Source organism: Plectrocnemia conspersa, unplaced genomic scaffold (assembly GCF_051122295.1).
Source record: "Plectrocnemia conspersa isolate PC_06_02 unplaced genomic scaffold, ASM5112229v1 ptg000003l, whole genome shotgun sequence".
Lineage (NCBI taxonomy): Eukaryota > Metazoa > Arthropoda > Insecta > Trichoptera > Polycentropodidae > Plectrocnemia > Plectrocnemia conspersa.
In genome coordinates this window covers 19,731,541-19,743,953 of record NW_028277167.1, presented here as the reverse complement: position 1 = coordinate 19,743,953, position 12,413 = coordinate 19,731,541, and the positions used below count along the sequence as shown (strand labels likewise).

At 28.3% G+C, this 12,413-nt stretch overlaps 1 protein-coding gene across 6 annotated transcripts in view; it reads left to right on the top strand.

The window, feature by feature from the left end:
* Positions 1 to 12,413, top strand: part of Sox102F (transcription factor Sox102F) — a 297,246-nt gene that overhangs the window by 105,815 nt on the left and 179,018 nt on the right. For 5 of the 6 annotated variants that reach the window (XM_088182700.1, XM_088182701.1, XM_088182699.1 and 2 more), the window contains exon 4: positions 10,833 to 10,909. The exons of the other annotated variant lie outside the window; for it this stretch is intronic. In XM_088182700.1, coding sequence (XP_088038826.1) covers positions 10,860 to 10,909 — 50 coding nt within the window. In that variant the 5' untranslated portion in view covers positions 10,833 to 10,859. The remainder of the gene's footprint in view (positions 1 to 10,832; positions 10,910 to 12,413) is intronic. 6 annotated transcript variants of the gene reach the window in all.

Here is a 12,413-nt window from a genome sequence, read left to right as displayed (position 1 = left end):
ATTCCATGGACTCATTGTAAGCTACGTGAAAATTTGATTTAGTGCCTCGTAATTACTCGTGGAATTAATATCGGCTTGTATACGAATATTTTTCGATCGTAAACGTTGAACGGTGGTATATTTTTTCATTATTTTATGCTGTCGTCTATCATGTTAGCGTTGGCATTTATTTCCAGACACAATACTAATTCTTAGAGTTTTTGTATCATTGTAGTAATTACGAAATTAATAAATCATAGCTTCGCCGCAGATGTGACGGCGACACTGTGTTAATGTTGCGACAAAAGATTTTCCTAAATAATTATCAGTTCAAAAATAAATAGTAATAAATCCATAATATACACAATATTGCGTATAAATAATTTATTCATATACTATTAACTGAAATATTATTGAATAAAAATAAATTACAATCTACAATAATTTTTCAATAAATATTTATATATTAAGTAACACTATTTTATTGTATTAACAATATAGCGTTATTTTTAGAAACATAGTACAATTTCAAGCTTAATTGAGTTCAAGCTTTTAATTATAAATTTAAAAAAATATATTTTTTGTATGTACATATACGACTGTATCGTTTTTAATGTATTATAAGTAACTAAGTATAACAGATTAATTCTCCAATATTTTGTTAGGAATAGCTATTAAACAATAGTTTAATAAAGCCTTTTTAGCCCCAGCTGCAGTAACTTCTATTATTTACAAATTATATTACACGTACTAATTTATAATTATTAATATAGTGTTACCGATTCCCAGACTTTGTCTGCTGGTTAATACTTACTTGTAGGTATTAATTATATCTGATTGACTTACTCAGTTGCTACAGATTTTCCCCGTTGTAACGCATTAGGCTTACGCCTGTCAGGTTATAACAGAAGATTACAAAATAAAAATAAAATGTATAGCTACGCGTCACACATTGCTATAAAAATTGAAAAAATACGACTACAATAATTAAATAATATGAATAATAATCCAAAGCTAAGTAGTCCAGTAGATGTTAAATATTATTCTAAAACTTTCATTAAAATGACGTTCAAATTAAAATACATTTTTTTCAGTTAATAATAAACTTTAAAAATCGAAAAAATATCATTAACATTACATATTTCTGCCTTATTAACTAATCATTAGATTATTTATTTCGATTGTGTGAAAATCTAGAGTTCTGTAATTATTTGTAGATAAAATTTCGAAATGTACTTTTGTCAGCAAATTGGTTGTAAATGAACTTATCTTGTGGGAAGTTGTAGAAATATATAAAAAAACAATTTTATTTTTTACGTTTCAACTTTTATTAAATCATGCATTGTCGTGTTTAATAATTGGACCATTCTGACTTCCAGTTGCAGTTCTAAATGTGTTTTATCGATTTTTTAGTAATGATTTGCCATTCTATTTAATGATCCTGATAATAGTCTTCCTAATCTTTTAATGATATTTAGGTTTCGCGAAGTGCTTTATTTTCGACCAACCAACATTTCAATCCGACCAAGAATTTTTAATTTGTTTTGTGCCGTACCCGTTTTTCGAGCCATTTTAATTGCCTAGCTATTTAAAGTGATTTATAACGGTTATATCACTTATGTCTAACTTTTATGCAAACTATTATTTTTTTATGCATTATTCTGATTCTCCCTGACTAACTAACGCGTTCAATTACTAGTTATCAACCAAAGAAGGACCCTTTCTTAATCTACAAGGCTCTCGTTCCTAATATAATTTATTTTTAACTTTACCTTATCAAAAAATACCCACAACAAAAGTATTGTTTATAGTAGTTTATATTGCTTTACCACAATCTTTAAACTCTAATTTGCTTAGTTTTATCATTAGTTCAATAACAGATTTTTTAAGGTTGCTTAGTATTAATACTTATGTTACCAATATATAGACTAAAATAATATGATAAACATGGTCACGATTAAATGGCGTTTGTATATATACAAATGTAAGTTAAAATACATAGGATAAAATCTGCAATTATTTTTTAAGCAACTTAATAAAATAATAATTAATTTATAGCAATATGTATCACAGCATATTTTAATAAATAAGATATTAGCTGTTAAAATGAGTTTATAATTGTTTTAAATATGATAAAATTGAAATCAACGTATTATTTCTTATACAAATCAAATTATCTTTTTTTGTAGCTAAAATCTTGCTAGTTAAAATATAAAAAAATGCAAAAAATTATATTATATTTAATATGCTTTAACTAAATATCATTAAGTGTTTGTCTTACAACACGTCTCACGCTATTTGCGCCTATGCGATCTGTCACGAGCCCTTTTGATTTCACAAAAAAGCCATAACCATAGACTATTAATATATATTTTCAGAAATCATTAATCTGAATACTGATGAGCATGACGAGCACATCCTGTACACTGTCAGAATAAATGGCACTAGACAGTGACACTTCTGTCCGTGTCTAAAATCATAAGTCCATAACAAGGAGCATTCTCTTGACATCGATATGATAGTATAACATATGAAATATGAATGTATTATTATAATAATAATTAAAAAATAAGTTTGATTTCGAGGCGTCGACATTGCTTTCTTAATTGTTTCCACATTGTCGAAACATCGATTTTTCATGTCTAAAGTGTCCGCTTTAATTAAGAACTCAAACATCCGAACCAAACCTGACAGGGTGATCTTAATTAATTGTCAAAAAGTGAGATATGTGTCGGATTCGTTGTTAACCGGTCGCAGCATCCGTCCGACATGATATGTTTTATGGTTAAGAATTGGCAAAGAATTGAAATAATATAAGTTTGTTATCTTAAGGGTCAATTTAACAAGAAAAATAATATTACAAACTATATTTATTATTAAAAACATTAGAAATTCAAACACATTTTTAAAATTTACTATTGTTACGATAATCAAAACTAATTAAAATGTCAACCGTTTCTGTCGTGTATAATATTTTATTGTTTCAAAATTTATGCGTAACTAATTTTATTTTTCTTCTTCTATTGTATTTTCTAATATGCAGTCGATTAAAATGTTGGCATAATCTTCAAAAGACAATAATAACATATCTTTGCTATCGCTTACCAAAACTAATTTCTATATGCTTTTTAAAGTTTCTATCTATCTTACGTTATACATATTTTTTGTATTCTTCATTCCGAAGATATAATTCGAATAACTATGCATATAAATCAAATTAGTTACGGCTCTACAAGTATAGTTGGAACATTATTATCTCTTTTCCGTGTCGAAAAAATTAATACAATCCTTTGATACTGTGATATTTTCTTTGTCTTTTCCAAATGACCCGTTCTAAACGAACACAATTTTCCGCCAAAAAACAGGGGGAACCATTGTTTCACGGTGTCTTTGTAATTTTTCTATTGTGCCGTTTGGCAAGGTTCCATTTTTGTTTCACTATGACAATGTGTCAAACACAATGGCTTATAATAAATATACGTTTTACAACAAAAAAATGTAAAATATTATATTTCTGTATCGCATAAAAAAAATCTTTATTGTCGTTTTCCATAGTACTTTTTTTAAGATACGACTATAACGATAATTCTCATTTATTTTATCTTTCTATATACCAATTAATGCTTTTACATTATTTAGCTCTTATTTATTAATTCATTATCATAATAAATGTCCCCTACGCGAATATCTCTCTGAGCATTGTCATTAAGCATTGTCTGTTTATACATAAAACTAGATAATGTGTTGAGAAATTTATATTATTCAACATAAATAAATAAATGTAGATTTTTTCATAATACGCTTTTTTTCATCGCGTTGAATTTTAATTAAAACTGTCGGCAAACTTAAACCAGTGGTTAAAACGGTCTACAAAAGTTTTACGGTTTCGTGAGCTTAAGTGATTTTTAAGCTTGGTAAGTCAAAAGCTCTATAAATGTCTCTAGTATTTTTATACATTCCTAAATATGAACCAAGTCGTCAATAAATATCTTTTACCAGCGCTTCTGAAAAATGTTACAATATTTTCAGCTAATTAAAAATAATTTAAGATCATTTTATGTCACGTGAATATTATTTAAACAACTTAATTGTATTTTCATTAAGATGCTTAAAATTATTCTTAATAATTTACAATAATGTATTTAATATATAATATATTTTTTTATAAAAATAACGTAACGTAATAATGCATGAATATTTTTGTCGCCCATTAGAGCAGAAGTGTTTGCTATTTCAGGTAATTACTTGATTATAATAGTTTAATAACTATAATTTTAATTCCTATGTCCTATTACTGCCGGATTGTATAATTGTTTAGTTTAATAGTATTTTAAAATCTGAATATTTTTATAAATCGTAATTTGAAAGAGAGATTAATCTTTGGATACATATATCGTATTGTAGTTTAAATGTTAAATTGTATAAAAACATTACATGGAAAATAAATCTGAAAAAACAATTTATGTAGTATAAAAAAAATTTAATACATAAATTTCGTTACACCATATTAATTTTGTGATTTGTTCATATCCCACATATAAGACTAATCTTTCTAGTATATTTTATTCCTGAATATATTTTTTACATACTACTTTCTAAAAACATCTGACACTAAATCATAGTTTGCTTCTGAACAACCCGCGTCCTCCTGCAACATAGTAGGCGTTTTTCAAAAGCAAAAAAAAATATTATATTGCACCTTGTCTGTCATAGATCACCATCCTTTACGACGATTGTAGATTGCGCGCGATGTGGTCACCTTACAAATATCCCGCGGGAACATATTAGCTCTCCGGCATAAACACAACAATAAACAACACACAAAGACCGAACGTAGCTCACGAAAATATGACAGATATTAAACGCCGTGGGCGGATGTTGAATAGGTGCGAACTGTTTCGACACATTTTTATCTTCTCCCTATATAATTGAATAGTAGAAATCATACAAGATCTAAGCGCCTTTTATCTTTAATTAATATTTTAAATAAAGGCTGATATATCGATCTTTAACTATGCATATCATTTCACAAAGTCATTTCGCAACTCAATTTCTGTAAAATTTATGTCCAATTAAATGTTTAATGTAACTCGCATTTTTTTATAAGTACGACATAATGTGGAATAACTGCATTGAATTCATAGCTAATGTCTTCCTTCGGGATTCGTTAAAAATAAAGCACCTGAAATTATTTGGACGCACTACATGCTTCACAGAAAAGCTATTGTGTCAAAAAATGTGAGCAATGAACTTTTTACAAAAATTATAATTTCATTTAAAATAACCCTTTAAAGCTAGGTTGTTTGAAGATATGAGAGGTAAATACACCTTACATCTATAATATTGTTATGTGCTATCTCCTGCAATTGTAGTTTAAAAGACTGAAACATGAACACTTCTTATACTATCAATATTTAGCGGTAAATAAAGTATAATTCTAGACAGATAAATCCATAATACTTCACTTTATAACTACAACTACTTTCAGATGATCAACATATAGATAATAAATATTCTCAGTTTTCAGTGGTCGAATGTTTGTTATTTATAAAGAAAAAGAAGACCCAGATGGGATTCTTGCGTTCATTAGCAAATTATTCCTAGATATCTAGGTTACAAATTTTTACAACGTGGATAATTGTATCTCGAAATTTTCTTTACACAAAATGGCAGTTTAAATATAAATTTCCAAAAAATCATCGTATAATAAATTAATTCAAAGGATCGCTGCTCATGAGGGTTAACGGAGAAAGTAATCAGTTTATTTTATTATCTTTATTATAGCATTATGGCGCTTAGACTCAATTAGATTTCTACCATTCAATTATTTTTACACTTTCGGGATCTCTTTTTGACACGTGCCACGCGCATAATTCATACACAAAACACCGGTAACTTCTTAATAACTGAAAGCTCTTTTTTCTCTCCATATCCCGGCGCATGAAATCGCCCGTGACTCTCAAAGAGAGGAGCCAAGAAAAAATTCGAGCGTCAATAGAATGCAATATATTCATCGGGGAGTATTATTAATGCTCTTGCGTCACGGCAGCTTCTTGGCTAATTATTATCACCTCACAGTGGCACTGCCTGTTTGCTTGTTAATCTTCCGGGAGGCCCACCGTGAAAATGCGATGCCTTTGATAACGTTGAAACTTGACCACCTACCTCATTATAATTTTAAACTATGATGCCGCTTTTTCATTAGATGAACTAGGTTCAATCGTGACGAAATCTTATGATATTTTTAGAGCTTAATCCATTTATGTATAATAAAAATAAAGAAACAGTATATTAATAATAAATTCTTTCTTAAATGCAACTAAGTCATTAAAATGAAAAGTGTGTGCATTTTCAATATTTTTAATAAGCCATACAATAGGTTCATTTTAAACTTACTTAACAGTGCATATAAGTGTTACTAAATAATTTTAAATAATTCAGCAATAAAATAGTAACTAACAAAACATTTACATTTTCAAAAAATCAATGAAGTTACCAAATCGCTTGACTGTAAAGTTTCTTCTGATACAGATATATCTTTAATCAAAATATTGAACCGATTTTTACATATACATATATTTTGTTCTAAGCCCGCCCTTTAGACTATTGTTGAAAAATACCCAGTGCGTACGTAAGCACGTATGATATTTCGGCCGAGTCCATATTTCTGCGTCAGATTTAATATGACACGTTTTGTTAATCGCCGTTCGTCGGCATGGGAAGACTCGACCCGTGATGTATAGGTGTTCTCTCTTCGAAAAAGTCTTCGGATAATTACAAAGACGCTTTTTGTGTGCGTTATTCCTCTGTATGATGGATAAGCGCGAGATTTTTCGACGCGCGCGTGAAAGTTTAAAGCTTCTCAAAATTCGACTTGAGTTATGTGCTACGGGAGCCGCGAGAGAGTGCAGAGTTTAAGTTTTTTTGAAGAAGAATAAAAAATGGTGGATTAGTGGGGTCGTCGAAAATAGAATGTGTGAAATGCGCATTATTTTGAATGGCAAAAAGGTAAACAATGTTGGTTTTTGAGCTTATACTCGTTGACGTTGTTAATCAATGGATAGTGAAAAAAATAAAAGACGGTCAAAATAAGAAGTAATAAATTCATAAAACGTGACATGTATATAATAACATATTTGACGTTCATACAAATGGTTAAAATAATATCTGTTGCGTTTTCAAATAAAAACTATAATGTGTATATTTATTTTAGCATAATAAAATGTTCGGTTAATGTTGTTATAAGACTTAAAATAAACCAAAAGAAACATGGAAGTTGTAACATTATTATCATATTATACATTATTTTCAATACAATTAATTATATTTAAAAAAAACATATTTTTTTAATTCGACCATGTTCGCTTTTACTTAGTGTATGCTTCATACAAATAACTTGCATTATCTTAAAATAAAAAACTGTTAGTCACAACTGACGTTTTAAAATCATTTTAGCATTTACTTTTGACAATGACGGTTTAAAAATATGTCTTCATATAAATCATATATGTTAAATTAACCAAATAAGTTCATTAAATAATGATTGTAAGATGTATTTATTGAACACGTTTTATATTCTTTATAAATATGAAATAATATCAAAGCTAAAAAAAATATTTTATTTTCAAGAAATAATATAGCGTTTATAATACAATTTTGTGTTTCAAAAGAAAATCAACATATTGTTCTTAATTTTTCCTTAAATTAAATGATATAGTAAAATATACATATGTATATGTAAAATTAAAATCAAATAATAATGGCCTTTAGTGTATATAAAATACACATGTGGCATTTAAATTCTTTAAAAATAAGTAATAATAAGGTTTTTTAGATTTATCTGGTTCATTTTATTTTCAATTAATATATTAGTTAGTAACGTCATTTTGCTACTATAACTCTCACAAATATGCTATGAAAATCTAAAACCTACAAAAAAGCCTCAATTGATATTTGTTCTAATTTTTTTTGATAAATTGTAATTTTTTAAATAGTACATATTAGGAAAAAATTACCTCAAACTTTCTTTTGATGATTTCCATAGCATCTATGGAAGCAAAATAGCAATATTAAGTTATTTTTACTAAAAAGTTAAGATAGCAAATAAAATTTATAAGCCATCTAAACAATATTTATATATTAAGTAATTAATTTAATAAAACTACATATTATGTAAAAATAAATATTTTATTATATATTTTTACTATGCAATATAATTTCTGAATACTAATTATAGATGTAAGTTGAAATAACTCTTTTATTTGAACAATTTTACTGTGATAAATCCAAAAAATTCGCTTAATTTTGTAGAAGAAAAAAATAACTGTTTACCTGAAACTCTTTATTTCATAAAATGTACGTTAAGATATAAATATTTGAATAAAATTAAAAAATCTTGCAAACCTAATATAGATTGCTGTTTTTAAGGGTGACTTTTTGATTGTCAGTTTAAGATTGGATTCTAAAGTTCTGCTATAGTTTTGTTTATTTGACGGAGTTTTAATAGATGTTTGCTTACAACTTTTATATGAGCTATGTCGGTTTGTCGAAGTTATGTTCATCATTATTTAATAAAATATTTTTTATTAATTTTAAGGCAGTTATTCTGGTTGAAAATTTTTATACTGCAGTTTTTTTTTTATTTATTGATTGGAATACGAATAATATGTTGTAATCTTTTTTATTTGGTCTAGTTATGTTTCTTTACAGCTCTGTTTATTGTCGATTTTAGCATGAAGTGTTCTAAACTTTTCATGTTTTTCCTGCAAATTATCAAGTAAAACAATTGAGCTTTCCTCAAAGTATTATTCGAGGATTTATATTAGAAATAATACTTGTCAGAAAATTATGAGCATTATTAAATAATTGTCCCCTAAAGTGTAGATTCATAATATTTTTACAAACAAATAATCTAACCTGCGTTTCGATTACAGTTTCTAAATTTATAATATATGCATTAATAATAAGACCGCTTTTACTATTATATAATAATGTGGTCTGTGAGTTATACTTTTGTTAAAATATTTATTTATTAATCTTATATTTTTTTTTAATTTTATTTTTGGTATACAATTGTGTTAAAAATATCTCTTTGACGTTATTTTTCATCAAGGAAGAGTGGTCATTTTTTAAAGACAAAGAAAATTTTTCATATGCCAAAAAGATAATACAAAAGCACAATGAGTCACCATCAAACATTGGGAACACGCAAAAACAGAACTATAATATGTATAGCTTTCGCAGGATTCTCTCGCGCGCACGTCATGGCACAATAACTCGAAGAATGCGAAAGTAGAATGGCGCGTCTCGCGGAAAATTTTCGCTCATTAATTTCACAAAATGAACTTTTCTCATTTTCCGCTTTCACCCTTCGGGGAATAATAATGGTAGAGCCATGCCCCTTAATGGGGGCGGAGGCACCGCGATGGGCGGCCCCCTCTCGACGCAAAGCCTCTTCAAGAACCTGTTGTTGTCGGAGCGAATAAAACAAAACAACATGGCTTCTTTTCTTTTCGTTATTTTCACAACTAGACCCTCGGAGGGTTGCGGAAACAAGAGCGCACTACAAATCCTCCGGTAATAAGGAGGAGTCTTTTCATCTCGAGAAACACGTTGTACTTTTCGCTATTTAAAAGTAAAATAAATTAAATATTTTTCGATTTTTCCTTAAAAATAATTCCTATAAACTCTTATCTATGTTCTTTTAGGTGTAATACCTTATGGGTGGTTGAATTAAAAGCTAATAATTGCTAATGAAAGTAGTGATGCTAATATTAGCAATGAAGTTAGATAATATACACTTGAGGCCATGAATATGGTGTCTTATAATTTATTTTCCATTTTTAGTATAAATATTAATTTTCATAAGTTATAAACCCTTCGTCATATTCAATAAATTATATAAATTATTCCGATCAATCTCTGAATTTCTGAATTTAATAGATAAACCACTATGACTATTCATACTTAATTTTACATAGCCATACTTTTAACTATCAATATATAATTCATTCCGTTTAAAATTAATTTAAACATTAGGACTACTTTTAAGTAACCCACTAAGCTTTTTACGCGTAAATTAGTATTATAATAAATTATGATTTCATTGTAAAAAATGATTTTAAAACTCACGTTAAATTTATCTATAAATATGTAAATATCATCTGTTTCCATGAAAGATTAAATATCATTCTTACCATATTAAATTTCAAACAATGAATTTATTTGTAACATAAAATATATTAAGAAAACTGCGAAGTTACGATGACCTTTTAACTAAAGTGATATTTCTAGATAAAAATAGTATGTAACATACTCTTTTTATCTAGAAATATATTATTTAAAAATTAGTTTACTCTTCAAAAATAATAATGCAATCTATTTAAAAACTTTAATTTATTAAATTGATACTAAAATATTTACGAAAGCAATTAAAGCATATCATAATTTACGCTAATTATTTATACCGGTGGCAGAAAAGCGCGATGGTTATTTCTGTGAATAAACGATTACATTTTATTCATTTTTATATAAGTTTAACTTTCGCAATAAGTTTTATTTCTGACGTCTGAAAAGTATTTTCGATATTTTTTTGCATTTGAAAAACACATTAAAAAATAGACAAGCTCTTAACAAATCATTTCGCTAGTCAAAAGGAAGCAACTCGGATATTTGGATACACTCGGAAGTTATTCCGAATATTTCGCCCAATAAAATATTCTAGCAATTTTTTGTGTCGTAATTAATGTCCGACGTCTTCAAAACGTAGATATAATCCAGCAACGGAGACGTAATTCATTTTATTAACGTCATAATATACAAATGTGTGATATTAATTTATTTTTTCTTTACAGGTATATTGAAAATCGGTACTGCGTACGATGTCTTCAAAAATTTATAGCAACATTAACAGGCGAATGAATTTAACAAGGTAATTTTTTTACAATTCATATCTTACACATTAAAAAATCTCAATCAAAGCACCCCACGCGATATCGTTTTCTCAACAAAAAAATACAATATCGGATTATATATTTCTAATTAGGGGGTGAATTTTTTCTGCTTTACAACCGCAATTCTTTATTTTTTATGACCGAAATGACTTTGACACGTGACACCGTATTGTGTTTGAGGCATTGAAATTTCACCCCCCACGGCGGCAATGGGAAATTATTTTTCAATGGAGCTTTATCCGCCCCCAGAGTATTGAAATTTAGTATACATTTTTTTTGTCATGTAATTATTTTTTTAATTAATATTTTTTTACTGAGAATTTAATTATCGTCAAAATCAATAGATTTGCAGATGTAAATTTGACGCATTGAATATCCCTCGTATTATGATTGTAGCCTTTGTAGATTTCTCCCCCAGGTCGTCTCGAGAGGAAATCTTTATTCGATGAACAAAAGCAACTCCAATTAAAACGGTGTCAAAGGTCTCGAAGGGATGAAGTTAACAGTGAAATAATGATTTTTTCAACCCACAAAACCCCACTGAATTTAACGATCTTGTCTGCGATAATATACCGGTAGATACAAGAGTATACACTTATACTTTGTGTGTAGTCTCCTTGTCACTACTTCGATTAATAACCATTCATAATAAGAGTCTTACAGTAATTTGAAGCCGGTTGTTTAGACATATTTTAAGCAAAAAAAGTGATTCATATATATCAAATGCGTAGAAATAAAACTACATACTATATTTAAACCGGATACTTTTGGACCTACCAGTAACTCATGTATTTATATTATATAGTAAATAGCTTCCAGTGTAACGCCCGTACAATATTTCCATGAATTGATTATCATCTGATCTTAATCTCATTATGCTTTAAGATAGCCGGACAGTTCAGTGATCGTTCCGCGTATGACGTGTACCATTTATCTATAATTAAGGTCATTATTCTTCTCTCGGAACCGCTTCCAGTAACAATTTAAAGCTCATCCATTTTATTCGTAAACCCTCCGGTGACAGGGTGCTATCTTGCATCGTCGGTGACGTCCCTTATCTTGTCACCCTTTCAGAAAAACGCGGGTCATTTTTAACCTTTGCCACTTCGACGAAGACCCGCCAGTGTTTCCCAAAAATAAAATTTAAAAATAAGCCCACATAACATTTAACTCATCATTTCAAATGATATATTTTTATTACAAAATTAAGATATCTTACCCGCATCGCATAAGAGTGGCAAACACAAATTATCCATATTTTTATTGAAGATGAGCCAAAAATAACGAATTCTGGAGTTTCTCTTTAATCTGCGATCTCCTTCAGGTTTTTTTTCATCTCACTCTCATCCGACCACCGTGTAAATATTTTTATACATTTTAATATTGGTGACAATCTCGTCTTATTTCACCAAAATAAATAATTTCGTGTTTTATGGGCCGCGATCGTAAATCATTCGAGCCGCTTTATAAAAATTGGTTGAC